This window comes from Drosophila novamexicana, unplaced genomic scaffold, assembly GCF_003285875.2.
Source record: "Drosophila novamexicana strain 15010-1031.04,08,12 unplaced genomic scaffold, DnovRS2.1 tig00000564-arrow-pilon, whole genome shotgun sequence".
Classification (NCBI taxonomy): Eukaryota; Metazoa; Arthropoda; class Insecta; order Diptera; family Drosophilidae; genus Drosophila; species Drosophila novamexicana.
In genome coordinates, this window is record NW_020824810.1 from 3745163 (window position 1) to 3759894 (window position 14732).

Consider the following 14732-nt stretch of genomic DNA (forward strand, 5'->3'; position numbering starts at 1 on the left):
CCGTAAACACATTTTGCACACTCGCTGCCGCCGCAACCGCGCCCCCCTTACAGTGTTGGTAAGTGCCTGCTCCTCTTGGCAAGCGACAATGACAATGGTCGCATTGGATTTATTGTTGTTGCTGCTGCCACAAAAGGCAGCCGCAGGGCAATTGGCTGGCAGGTGTTGCAAGCCATAATTCATAGCTGGCTGCTCAGTTCCTCGTGCTCGTGACATGCAACATGACTAACAGCCTTGGCGGTGGGCGATCGCTGTTGCCATTTGTCATAATTGGACGCGCGTGGAAGATGCGCTCCCAACTTCCTTGTTGGCTGCCTGTCAATGTGTGGCAAATGACTGGAGCTGACAAAAAGTTGGCCAAACAAAGCGCACACAACACACATTTTTTTGTGTGCCACAGCCTGAAACAACAACAAGTAGATACTGCAGGCACAGTGGTGGGTAAGTGCTATATATTTGATATACTTCCAGTCTTTTTTCCATTTAAATATATTTTAAATGTGTCCGCATATGGACAAAATCATTTTGGGCAAAAATTAGAGTAGCCGTATCCTTAAATTTCGACACGTTAATTGGCATATTAAATACAATTTGCTAAGCAGCCTAAAAACTGTCTGGCAGCATTTAAAATCTCATAAAAGTCTGAGCACATCTGCGCGCATTATATAAAAGATCTGATGGGAATTTAAGCTAATTGGCGTGGAAAAACTAAGTAAATGAAAAGTTGGCCTGCGGTCTGCATGTGAAGACCTTCAAGGCGATAAGCATCTGTAAAGCGAACCACTGTGCAGCGTCTTTTTTCTTTTTGGCTATTACAAGCGGAACAACAGTTGAAAGCATTAAAACTTGTACAAAAAAATCACAAAAAGGCGGCGCACGACAAAATGCACGCAAATGTTGCAGTTGCAACACATACATACATACACACACACATACATACACACACGCACATGGAGATAGACAAATAAATGCCATAAAAAAACGCTGAATGAATTAACATACTTGTTGATGAGCCAAGCCACACACAGCCTGAAAGATTCGCACGCACATAAAATAACTTAATTTACATTGGAGCTGCTGCTGCCTCCTCGCAGGCTGTTGGAGTACTTAGCCAGACAATTGTACGGACAGCATTCAATCAGACAGCGCCAACTACTTGGCCAGCTCAATCGGAGTGAGCCATGTGAAAGTCTTGGGCTGACGTAACGCGGCTGCATCTTCAGCAAAAGCAGCGACACCTGTTGTTCGTGTGTGTGTGTGTGTGTTAGTCGCGGGCCAGCCCGATTGCGCAATGGCCAATTGTGTTTCGGCGGCAGGAAGATGGCGCCCAAACTTCCGCTTTATGCCCAGAGCCTGGGCCAGCGTCTGCGCTTTGTAGGCGTCTATTGCCTATTGCCAAACGCTGTTTAATTAGCAATATTTGTCAAATGGTTGCAATAAAAAATATTGCTGTTGCAGTCTCGTTCCAGGTGTCTTCATCAATCTGAGCCGCTTAGCCATGAGGAAATCTGCGCGCGCGCGCACAGCTGCTGCAGCAGTCACATGACCAGGAGGAGCGCAACGCTGGCGACGCTACGCAAATTGGAATGTGAGACCTCTGACAGTGCGCAGCTTGGCTTGGCTTGGCTACGTTTGCTTTTGCCCGATTGCGTAATGCCCGCCTGAAGCCTGTGGGCAGATCTCCCCAGCACCGAAGCTGAACCACTAAGCGACTGAGCCGGTTTCGTGTGCTGCACAGCGCTGCATCTGTTGCAGGACAGCGCCACGATGGGCATGCCAAAGCGTTTTCATCATTAGCCTAGCCCGTTCTGGGTGTGCGTGCTTGTGTGCTGCCGCGATGTCGACCTCTTCTGCTTTATGGGCAAGATTACCGCAGTCGTGATTGCAACAGCGCCAAGCGCTTATAGCCACCATAAATAACTGTTAATGCTGCGAGTCTATCTGGGCAGCCAGTACCTGGTATGATCCGCATAACAAGCTGTTAACCTGGTCCAGCGCTGTAGTCCGGTCGACCTTGGCGCAGAAACGCACCTCTCTGAAGATTCGCAGATCTTATGGATTTCGATTTCATGTAACACTTAATGCCAACAAGAAGTCATGTACAAGTTGAGTTGGCCACCTGCGGCGGACGCTTCTCTAGCTTCAACTAAATCTCCGGCTTACAATGCGCGCACCTGAGCAATTAATGCTGCATTTAATTGAAATTGCGCTGACAAAACGTCGCACCCAATTGGCTGCGGCTCGTCTGGAACTGTGGCGGGGGCAATGATGCAACCGGTCAGCGGGCAATCTGCTGAACTGCCCGAGATATCTGTTTTGGGGCTCGCATGCTGCAGCAATCGGCTTTAATTTCATTTACGCTCTATGTGGGTCAACTGCAAGAGTGGTAACAATAACATTACCGTCAACACTTGAGCCGAGCGCACCTGCAGCTACAGCCTGGCACCGGCTGGTGATGCGCGACCATGTAACGAATTGGAGCAACCGAGTGCGCCGCGAGCCGAGCAAGCAATAAAAGCAATTACAGGCGCGATATGTCAAAGACGCTTACACTTGACGATGACGCTGCAGGAAGAGTCTTAAGAGGTTCAGAGTGGAATTTCACGTTGGGATTAGTGCCCATTAAGCGTCTGATTGAAGGCCAAAAGGCGTGTTTGTTTTGTTGTAATTGTTATGTTGCAACATTCCAGGTGAATATGCTGCTAGGCCTAAACAATCGAAGTCTACAAGTGATTGGAAAGGGCTGAATATGCTGAATTTGTGTCGTTTAAAACTAGTTTCAAGTTAAGAATTCAATTACAACTTAAAAGTAATTTATACTAGGGAAAGTTTGGGTCCTTGTACAGCATTGCTTGACACGTCTTCCTGCCGCCATCTCCAGCTGCAAGAGCATGAGTCTGAGACCTTGGAGTAACATGGGCCTTGTGAGTTGCTCTCTAAGTGCAGACCTTCCAGCGTTTTTCCCAAATGGAAAAGTCGTAAGGAAATAGCGCGCTTTGGACTGTAATGAAAAACTAGTTATTTGTAATGTACATCTTAATATAGACGTTCAAACTGGCTGCATGTCCCATTTTCCCATCGGCGGTAATGTATATAAATGTTTCTTATTTATTGTCCATTTGTGTCGATACAAGTCCTTCAGCTCATGCAGCCGGTCATTAAAAAAAAAAAACTTGTTCCACTTCATATGCCAAAAGTTGGCCATGCATAACCTAAATAAACGTCGAGATCAATGAGAAGATGCCATTAATTATGCAACCGGCAGGGACTCCAGCAACGGCGAAAGGTGTTTACGTCGCCTGCAGCGCCTGCGTCCACGACATCTTCGCGCCAAAGAAACTGAAAACGAAACCAAAATCAAAACCAAAACGTCAACAAAAAACAAAAAAAGAAAACAAAACCAAAACTTGATCCACAAGTCGCCGCATTGTTGTTGGTGCACGTTACAGGAATTTCAATTTCATTTCAATTCGTTTGTAGAAGCGCAATCGAGTCTGGGACCGAAACAAAACCAAGTCAAGTGGACCCACTGCACATGCACAGGCCCGGGATTACGACTGCGACTGGGACTGGGACTGGGCCTGGTCTGAGCTGGGCTTGTGCCTGTGTCTGAGCCGAGTTACGCTTTGGCTCTTATTGTTGCTGACGTTGCGCATTCTTCATTATTTTCAGTTTCATTTTCCTTGATTTGCGCTGTGTATTTTTACCTAATTTCAAGTTTCGGTTTTTTTTTCTTCATTTCATTTCGTTTCTTTTCTTTTATTTTTGTTGTAAATGGGCTTAACATGTCGCAGCTGTTGGCGTTGCCACCGTTGTGTCTTCGCTGTCTGTTGTGCACTTCTTTTCTTTACTTTTTGCGTTGAAGGCCGCAACTGCAATTTCATGCAGCTGCCCCACCTCCTGCCGCTGCTCCTTCTGTGCTTTTGGGTTGTGATGTAACCACTGCTGCTGCTTGTTGTTGTTGTGCACACTGTTGATTTTGTGGACACTGTCAATTACAACTTTTGCATATTATTTATGAGGCTGCCAATTGGATGGCAACACAACACAGCACATAGTCACACCCGATCTGGCTACACCCAGTTTTTTGCCAAAAAGCTATTAGTGATACGCGACCACACTTAGAATGCATTTTTTCAAGTTTTAATCGCAATTTATATTCGTGTTTTGAAAAGCAAAGGGTCAACTATGCAGACAGTAGCTGCCCGGCAGAAGCCGACTTCTTGGTAAGTGTTAATTGCGCATTTATTAAACTTATAATGGCCATTTCTGTTGTTATGTTTGGGGGTCCGTCATAAAATGCGCACCTTATTACCATGCTAAAAAATGTTAAATGCCATTTAGTGCTAGACAACGATTGGTGGCCCCCAGATCCGCTGAAGCGGAGCACCAGCGCACCAACACAAGTGTTGTTAGTGTTACTGTTACTGTTGTTGCCTTCGTCATCGCTTTACGTCTTCATGCTGCGTCCCGTTGCGAAGGTCGTTTGTTTTTTTGTTTACACAAATGCCTGTCGGCGCTTTGACTTTTTTTTTTTTTGGCGAATTGCAGGCCAAACCCGAACTGTGCTAATTGTTTGCCACTCAAGTTCAGTTAACCAAGCTAAACATGTCGTATAAAATGCACGCACGTAGCCTCTTAACCAATAACTGTAGCAGCCTGCGACGCCCACAGCCGCATTTGACCTTATGCAGTATTGGCCCGCACGCAATTAACAGCTTGGACATCATTATTAGCAACATAATTAGCTGTCAGCCTGTGGGGGGCAGTCGTCCGTCGTTAGTCGGTTAATCAGTGGACGCGTCGACACATTCTAGCTTTGGGGCACACGCAATCACATTTGCGCTTGAGATCAACCAAATCTCCTACGCGCACTTCAGCTCCAAGACCATGGCGCAAAAATTTGAAGATTGCGACTGCGGCTACGGCTGCTGCGTCTGATTTACCTTGGGAAAATCCGAGCAGTCATCGTCAGGCCGAGTCCAATTCATCATTCAGTTGGGGTCGTCACACAACGAAAGACAAAACAAACGGCAACGCTGAGCGCTCTCACGGAGCCCCCAGTGCCGCTTTACTCTCACTCTCATTGGGCTCTTTCGCTTTCGATGACGCTGGCAGCGACGCTGGCGTCGGTGTCGGCGTTGGCGTAGGTATTGGCAGTTGCGTGCATTTTGCACATTGGGCGACAAGCGGGCGCTTTCAGCCGAGACTAAAGCTCAAACTGAAGCTGTGACCGAAAGCTTTGTGGCAGCAGCAGCAGCAGCGGCAGCGGCTCGACCGTGTCCCCACACACACACAAAGGCACACATGCACACATGCAGATAGGCACAGCAACAGACCAAAGAGCCGCTGCTGGCGTCCGCTGCTGCGATCGCCTGCTGTTTGTTGCTTTTTTGGGCAAAATTGTTGCTGTTTTTTGCCGCTGCGACGCCGACGTCGCTGCGTTTCTTTGGCGCTTCGCATTCAAAATATAAATAGATGTGCATGTAGGGAAATGCGAATAGTGTTCATAGAAGACCTCAGCGGAGGCACATTTCAGCTCTTTTGTTTTAACGCGCTGTTGGTGGTACAGGGATTCCAAGCATGAGATCCCTAAATCTGTTGGTTAGTTTCGCGTTACATTGCATATGCATTAACACATAACGGTTCAAAGTGTTGAAAAGTTCAAAAGTCCTAAAAAAAAAGTGAATTGCAGTGTGTAAAAAAAATAATTACAAAAATTATGAAAGAAAATACGTTAACTAAAAATTTTTGCGAAAAAAGTGATCTTAAGTTTGAAAACGTTGGCCTGGAAAGTTTTTAATCGATTATCTGCGCTTCTCTGCCGCCCACAGCTACTCAGCGCCAGCTGCGCGCTAATCCTTAGCATAGCCTACGCACATCCGCCCGAAGGTGTGTGGAAAAAGAAGCTTACGTGGAAGGAGGATTGGGTGCAGGTGTGGAAGACAGTGAAAAAAGAGGCATGGGAAACCAAATGGAAGAAGGTTTCGGTGCCAATATGGAAGGAGGTTCAGGTAAGCAGACGGAAGCCAGGCAAAAAGGATCCATGTATTGAAAAAAGCGTACATGCTATAGGTGCCCGTTTGGAAGGAGGAACAAGTGCCCGACTGGAAAATAGTCAAGAAGCCCAAAATTGAGGAACGCGAAGTGCCCGCTTGGAAGGACATCAAAGTACCCGAGTGGAAGAAGATAACGAAACCCATCTGGGTGCCCACAAAAGTGGCCGTTTGGAAGGAAATCAAGGTGCCCATCTGGAAGGAAATCCAAGTGCCGTTCTGGAAGGAAATTCAGGTGCCAGTGTGGAAGGAAGTACAGGTTGCAGACTGGAAGCAAATGTTTGAGCCTCAATGGGTAAGAAATAGGCAATCAAACGGCATTGTGCCAAACTTAATTCCAACAACAATCATGCTAGGTGAAAATGGGCATACCTGGCGAAAAGTTCCTGGGCAAAGATCACGAGGGTTGGGAGTACACCAGTCACGATCTGTGGCGCAAGAAGCTCATCTGGAAGCCAGTGTGGAAGAAAGTGTGGCGCACTGAAAAGAAACAGGAATGGCGCACCGAGAAGAAGCAGGAATGGCGCACCGAAAAGGTGCAGGAATGGAAAACCGAGAAAGTGCAAGAGTGGAAGCAAGACAAGAAACTTGAATGGAAGGATGAATGGATACAAGTGTGGAAGAACTCCAAGAAGCAAATCTGGATCAAGGAGAAACGCGAAACATGGGTAGAGGAGAAGGTACAGATCTGGCGCACCGAAAAGAAACAAGTCTGGGCCACCGAAAAGAAGCAGGCGTGGAAGGATGAATGGCAATCGGTGCAGGTGCCCGTCTGGAAGGAGGTCAAGGTTCAAGAATGGAAAAAGGTCTGGAAGCCAGTGTGGGAAAAGGTCTGGGTGCCAATCAGCCATGGTCACGGACATGGCTGGGACTAAGCAGCAGGCGCTTCCCTCCAACAATCTCGCAAACTATGCGACAGCACTGATATAACTGATAACTGCCCCCCTGGCTTCCAGTTGCCAAAAACGATCGCTCTTTGTTTTTGGCTGACAAATTGTTATTACAAAATTGTTAATACTTAAGTTTGCATTGGCATACATCATCCCCAATCCTCAACAAACACGCACACACACACACACACACACACACACACACACACACACACACACACACACACACACACAGCAACACACATACCGTTTGCATTTTGTTGACAAATTTTGCTCACTTTCCATTTCTTTTCCTGTGTCTCTCTCTTTTTTATATATCTATATCTTAAGTGTACAAATTAGTCATGCGCGCGTTTGTCTTTAAGTTATGAAAATTGATTAATTGGCCTTTTGGATTTGCCATTGGAATTCAACTTCAATGAAGAATGAAGCTCAAAAACTATAAAGCAAAAACAAGTTGAAGGTTTGTAAATATGTACCTTACCGAAAACCATAAACATATATCGTTATGAACATCATAAACAATTGTACAGAAATCACCATGTAAAGCGAAAAGATAAAAATAAAAAACTATAAAAAACAAAAAAGTCATAAAAAACAATCAAAAATTCATATTTAATTGTGGTGAGATTTCAGTACTTGAAGATTGAAAACCACCCAAGAGATGCCGTGATGAAACGTGACCCCAGCATCCGCTTCATGTACAGCTTCAACTGCGGCTGCGGCTTGGGCTGCTCCTTTTACTTTCATTGGTCGCATCACATTGCGCAAGAGCTGTTCCAGCTCCAGCCATGCTGCCATTAGATGGTCATTAAGAGGAAGATGCAACTCATAAAGTTTCGGGCCTCATGACACGCGGAAGTTGGGGCTTAGATAAGCGTTGCTCCGCCGCCGCCCGCAATGTCCAAAATGGGCAAGTTTTTTTTCTTCACGATTGCTGCAATCGGCATCAGCCCGCATCAACAATAACAACAACAGCAGTAGCAAGAGGCCAAGTGCCAAGAGCCAAGAGCCAAAGCCAATGCATATGAACTTGCCGCAAAGCGTTTGCAATCGCAACTGCAACTGCAACTGCGGCTGCGACTGCGACTGTGTGCATCCGATGCAGATGCCAAATAAATCTCAAGGAAGCATCTCATCATCGGCCAGATAAGCAGCAACAATAAGGCCTAACTTCCTGTTCAAGTTGAATGTTGTATGTTGAATGCGGGCCGCAGTTTAGGGTTAGGGGGCGACGACGCTGCAGCCTCAGTTGCTGCATTCAATTGAAGTCCAAGTCACTCGGTCGCCGCTGTTGCAACATGTTGCATTAATTGACTCGCTCGTTGGCGTCTCTCCCCTCTCTCTCACACTCTCTCTCTCTCTCTCTCTCTCTCTCTCTGTGTTTGTGTGCCAAAAACCGCTGCCGACATCGGTTTAACACGTGATCCAACCCCACACCTCCCACCTCCCTTCCCGCGCCAACAGAGCAACCAGCTGTTTGGCTTACCCAGTTGTATGCAGGTCTAGTTAGCAGCCGGCGGCGACAGCAGCCGAGGAAGCAACTGGCGGCAGTTGCTGTTGCTGTTGCTGCAGCCAATACCAAAACTGAACGCCAGACACGGCCACAATTGCGAAGATTAGGTAACTTTGCAACAACAAAATGTTAACTTAACCAAAAGTTCGAGTTCATGCTAACATTTAAGGGGAGCGCAACAAACGGGAGTTTTTCTTATTGATGCCGCTCAGCTTTTCACAAATTCACAGATCCAGTTGTGGCACGCGGCCCGCCCCAAGTTTTTGTTGAGGTAAATAAATTGACAACTGGGCGAAACCATTTAGTTGAAAAGGGCATCGTATTTGGACTGAAAATGGAAGATTATTATCAAATCAAATCGAAAATCAAATTTGTTATTAGAGTAAAAAAAAATATACAAGTGGCTGGTTGCCGGTTCAAATCATATGCATCTTATATCTAGCTATACTTAATCTTCTGCCAGGAAGTTCTAAAATATACTTTATAGCTTTAATCTTTATTAATCTCAAAATTTGGTTATAAATATGTTATGCAATGGACAATTTATCTAGCTGCCGGGTGCAAAATCCAGTTTGGCATCGAGGTGTTGTGTTTGCTGTGCTTTATTTATTGGTTGGGTTAATTTCTTACAATTATCTTCTTATCTGAGCATTCCTTATTTAGGTTGATATATAGACTAGTTTGAGCTTTTAATTAACCGCAAGCAGTTATCATCAATTATTGGGAAACAATTGCCAGTTGGCATCTGAAGGTCTCTTTAAGCCGCGTTCGAGCCAATCAAGATGAACACAATGTCAAAGAAGCTGTGACAAGCTCTTTTTTTATCAAATCAATTTCCATAACTCAAAATGCGAAACTGAAAACTCCGAAAAAAAATGGACGAGCTGCATTGTGAAAAGTTGCATTATGCAAAATGTAAAAATGCTTTTGGATTTTCGTGGCTTTGTCTCGTTTACAAATTGTTAAATGTCTTTGTTTTAATTGATGCTGTGGCCATTGTTGTTGCTGTTGTTGTTGTTGTCTTGTTACCTCGAACGCAATCAAGCTGTTTGTTTTATGGCGAGCTGTAAGTGTCTTAGGCTTAGGCCTTAATGCGAGTGCCCCCGCCGGCCAGCTAATCTCTCAATTGTATCGCCTTCGCGCAGCACGCGGCGTATGCGTAATATTTCTACTCTGATGGACTAAACCAATCAACGGCAGCTGCAAATTGCGCACAGCTTCGCATCGCTTTATGTAATCTACGCAAGTGTCATGCGAAATTCAAATTTTTAATAGCAACAACAATAAACGGAGACAACAACAACAAGCAAACACTTTACGCACAAGTGAAGCAAGACGCAGTCAACAACTGCTGCTGCTGATGTTGCTGCTGCTGATGTTGCTGTTGTTGTTGTTTTAACTGTTGCAGCAGCAGCTGCATTGCACAAGCCGCACAAAAACAAAACAAACGAACGGGCTGCAAATTGAAAAGAAGTAATAAAAATAAATTTGATAAACAAAAAAAAAAAAAAGGCAGCAAAAAGAAAAGAAAGAAAAACGAACGAAAAAAAAAACAGTGTATATAATATATGTTATAATAAAATGAGAAATGCTTATTGTAATAAATCTTTTGTTTACACACGGGCAAAAAAGAAAAAAGAAAAGAAAAACAAACTCGCCTGAAATATTTATTTATTTATTTATTTATGGCTTAAGTTAACGCGCGCCGCTGCTCAGGTTCAAGACAACGACAACAACAGCGATGACAGCAACCGCAGTAAACAACACAAACAACAACAACAACTGTAGGCAGCACGTGAGTTGCCCGAAGTGTTTGGCTGCCAAGCGTGAAGCAGCTCAGCGCTGCAAAAGGTTGTTGCACGCATCAGCTGAATTAAATTTAATACGGCTGCTGCTGCTGCCAACGCCTTGATCTCTGCCGGCATGTGGGTCATCTGTTTGCAGATGTGGAGCAGCCAGCGGCAAGGTCGCCGCCCAATTGCGCACCAGAAGCTGTCAATGTTTGCCAAGCGAAATGTGGCAACGACTGGCACACAATGACAACAGATCGGCGAAATGGCTGAGCGAGTGGCATGTGGCAAGACGGTGAAATAATAGTAATTAAAAGGCGGCCGAGATTGCGTTGTCAAGCGACGTCGATTTGGTTATAGGCTGTGGCAGCTCATAAATCTGCTGTGGCCGCTATTAATAGACCGCGGCGGTGCCTAAACAAAAGACTCAGGCAACAAACTTGTTTGGTCACACGACAAGAAATCATGTTAAAGCGGTTCGGGGGCAGCCTTTAACGCGCATTCTGCCACTGATTCATAGCTAATATAGATAATATGCAGTAAATACGCAAATAGCTGCATAGCTGTGCCTTGAAATTCCTACGCACAAGCTGCTGGCATTTGCAATATGTACTTTCCCATTGAAGCCACAGCAAATATTGAAATATATATATATATATATATATATATGTTCGCGCTCAGAATCAGAAGCAAACATATTTGGCCGCCTTTGCATAGCTGCGTGCAATCAATGTTAAGCATGTTAATAATTGCAGATTGCGAAATTTGAATTTGTCAACGCTTTGGAGATAAATTCATAGCGCCCATTAATATAACATTTATTTACATTTAACGATGCTGTGAAAACACCTCGTCAAATCACTTAAATCCGTGCGGCTGCTTGTAAAATGCGGCAACAATTGTTGCCCGGCTAACAATTGCACATTGTCTTGCACTCCCCCCTCCATCAGAGGAGCTGCATAACAAAAATTACAACATGCAAATATTGAAGAAGGCAGAAAAAAAAATACAAAATAAATGAAAATAGAAAAAACAAATCAGTCAGTTTAAACGACAAGCGGCAAACGACAAACCAGCTACTGCCCGGTGGAGTAGAAGTGTGGCGGAGTGAGGGCGAGCGCGGGGACAGAGGGGGAGTGCATGACAAAGCTGGCGTCACATATTGGCCATTTAGCGTATCAGTTGCCGCGGCTGAGAGACGGCCAACTGCTAACTGGTTAATAATAATGCAGGTCGAGGAAGTCGTAAAATGCAATTGCGTTGAAGCGCTGTAATAAATACACCGTCCACCCCCTCTCCGCCCGCCCAACGCTGACATCCCCCTCATCTAGAGTTGGGCGCCTAGCGAAATAGAGAGAGAATGTGGAGATCATAAATAAAGAGGCCAAACAACAAACAATTGTAACAAAACAATGATTGACAACTAACTAAATTTGCATTTAATGAATGAACTAGCGTGGCCACTGGGCGTCCCAACTGCTGGTAGTTGCTCCAATTTGGCTAACAAATTCGTTGCAACACTTTTATTAAGTTGTAGTTGCATACTTGTATGTGTGTGTATTATATTGTATTAATGGGGCAGCACAGACTAACTGAAATGATGACTGAGTTAACTATACAGGCTTTATATGGATTATACTATTTCAACTTGTTGGTGGTCAGGAAACGCAGTTTCAAAATTTACCTAGTCAAGACATTTATTAACTTGTCTTAATTGCTTCTAATTGTTTGATAAAAAATTCTGCGAAAGTATGATTCTTTTAGAAATCCGAAATGTTGTATGCTCAATAGACTTACGCGATCTTTCCAAGATCAGATTTTATTTATCCGTCATTTCAAGTGTTTCGAAAAAGTAGTTTAGTTGGATTTAACAATGAAGCCAATGATTTTCATAATAAACCCAATTGTTACCAGATCACACATATATCTTTGGTTATATCATACCTCAAATATAGACCTGCGGAACCTAAAAACCTGCTTAACAGATTTCCGCACCAGCTGCTAACAGCAACAACGAAAGTACTCAGATTTAACAGACGAACTTTCTAACAGTCTGCTGGATTCACACATTTTTGTCCCTGCCTGCCTGCTGGGCACTTCTGTTCGCCTGGTAATTTCAGCTGAATTTAATTCTCGTAAACCCCAGCCAACACCGACCATTTTTTTATTTAAAAACATAGTTTATTTATTTATGTATGTAATGTACTTCGTAAAATCCTCTTACAATTATTTAAAAAAATAATATAAATCTTATATAGTTATTGTTATTTTATTATGTTTTCAAATTTTCCTTTTGATCTGTTTCGGCAAGATGACATCCGATCCTGGCTAGATTCCCCCGTTCTGTAAGAAGAAAAATATATAGTTTGGAAAAAATAATGAAAAAAAAACAAGTACAAGTGCAAATATAAAGACCGTTTCCATGAAAATTGGGCGTGTGGATTTCGAGGAGGTCCATAGAACAGATTAACATCCAAGTTCTATGATTATACACCAAGAAAAATAATTTTTTATTAAGTTATCTGTATTTAATAATAATAACCGATTCCCAGATGACCCATACATCCTTGGCTTAAGCATACAATTGATAGAATCTTGTTGAATCTATAGTTGCAAATTCCAGAAAAATTCGCTTGAAAGCTTTATTTACAATTAAATCAGGGTTCAAAAATTAACGCTTGCAGAATATCGTTGCAATGGGCCCGGCCCGGTCGTTGGTTCACATTTTTCAAACCAAAATTCAGCTGAAGTGCCAGGCGAACAGAAATGCCCAGCAGGTAGGCGACCTAAAATTTGTATAAATGAAAAATTTCATTGCATACCCCTCGGTGCAAAAATAAATATTTCTAACAGTCCTCTGTTAAACCAACCATCGCAAATTTGAATGGCATACTTTTACTGTCGCTTTTAGCAGCAGCCGCAACATTATGTGAATTGCACGAAAGTATGCAACGCTTTGCTTTACTTCTATGTCCACAAAATTTAGCCGAGATATTTCTCATTTGAAATTTGTATGTAATACTTAAAAGGTTATATATCCGCCAAATGAAGACCGATCTTGATCTCGAAATCATACCGTATTTATCCGAGATATTTCAATTATTTAAGTAGTTCAGTTATTTAAATATTAAAGTCCCGTTTCCTTAGAGTAATATCGTTTGAGCTAAGGCGGATTTTGTAGCTTCAGCAAAATCGGCCTCGCTTGCCTACGAAACAGAAGACGGTTCCTAGTTGACCCCAATATCTTTGGTCATATACCACAGATATAGTCCTGGTGAACCTAAATCCCCAAAGCACTAAGCCTTGCAGAATGCGCAAGGATATGGTCTACAATATGTATGAATGCCCTTCTTTCATGCCCCTGACCCATGCCCTGATGCCCCTGAAAGTCTCCTTTTTCAGCTTTTTTAAGGACTTTCGTCCTTTTCATTGCATATTCCGAATCAGCAGGACGAGGACTTGCCTTGGGCCAAGGCACATCGCAATAGTCCTTCAAACAGTCCAGTTAGGCGTTAAATAACGTTATGACTAACAAGTTCTTTTGAAAATAACGTTCATTTTTGGTCGACGGTTGAGGGACTCATTTGAAATCAAATTTAAATTTAACGGCCCAATATGCCCCTTAAGGGTATGCAACGAAATTTTTCAGTCGCTGATTTTTGTTTTGCATCTACCTACTTGCTGATTCTGTTCGCCTGGTACTTCAGCTGGGATTTCTATCAAAACTGGGCGACCAACAGCACCCAAAGTGTGCGCCTTTCGGGTATGCTACACAGGTCGCTACATAATCTCGCCATGATCAACGGCGGAGTTATGTCGTTTTGAAGCGACATAGCTCCGCCGCTCTAAAAACTTCATACGTCCACCTGGAGATATGTCGTTTCAAAACGACATAATCTCCGCCGCTCTAAAAACTTCATACGTCCGCCTGGAGATATGTCGTTTCAAAACGAAATAATCTCGCCATGATCAACGGCGAAATTATGTCGTTTTGAAACGTCATATCTCCAACGGACGTGTGAAGATATTTTTTGGAAAACTTTAAATGGTCATATCTCTGCCAAATAAAGCCCGATAGAGGGCAGATTGGGAGGGGTTACTCGTGGAGGTCCATAGAATCGAATGCCATCCACCTTTTGCGGTTTCAGAAAAAAGTCATTTTTCGAAAAAAAACGTGATATGCCAGTCGATAGCAGAGACCAGTACGAGTTTAAAAAGGCCTAACTTTCCAAAATCGGACCATTATTAGCCGAATTATCGCAAAAAAACGAAAAATCTTCAAAATTATAACGGCATATTTTCGCTTTTTTTAAATGGCCGTATCTTGGCTAAATAAAGTCCGATCTTGAAAAGATTGGTCACGTTCGACTCGTGATCAAGGCCAGTTTAAACTAGGAACTTCATATATGCAAAAAAAACTGTATTTTTGGTCATTTTGGGTGATCTCTTAGAATGTGGATTTTTGGGTGGCAATCGATTG

At 43.6% G+C, this 14732-nt stretch overlaps 1 protein-coding gene across 1 annotated transcript; it reads left to right on the top strand.

The window, feature by feature from the left end:
• The first annotated feature begins 4017 nt into the window (after positions 1-4017).
• Positions 4018-6982, top strand: LOC115762377. The gene is made up of 5 exons (XM_030704557.1): positions 4018-4104; positions 4176-4226; positions 5835-6014; positions 6076-6351; positions 6413-6982. The coding sequence occupies exons 1-5, from the start codon at positions 4018-4020 to the stop codon at positions 6929-6931; spliced, it is 1113 nt and encodes a 370-aa protein (XP_030560417.1). The 3' UTR covers positions 6932-6982.
• The last annotated feature ends 7750 nt before the right edge of the window (positions 6983-14732 follow it).

Excerpts from the sequence above, each read along its gene's own strand:
- LOC115762377 (XM_030704557.1), top strand. The coding sequence starts at position 4,018 with ATGAGGCTGCCAATTGGATGGCAACACAACACAGCACATAGTCACACC. Across the intron at positions 4,105-4,175 it reads TTTTTGCCAAAAAGCTATTA|CAAAGGGTCAACTATGCAGA; the intron begins GTGATACGCGAC and ends TGTTTTGAAAAG. Across the intron at positions 6,352-6,412 it reads AAATGTTTGAGCCTCAATGG|GTGAAAATGGGCATACCTGG; the intron begins GTAAGAAATAGG and ends CAATCATGCTAG.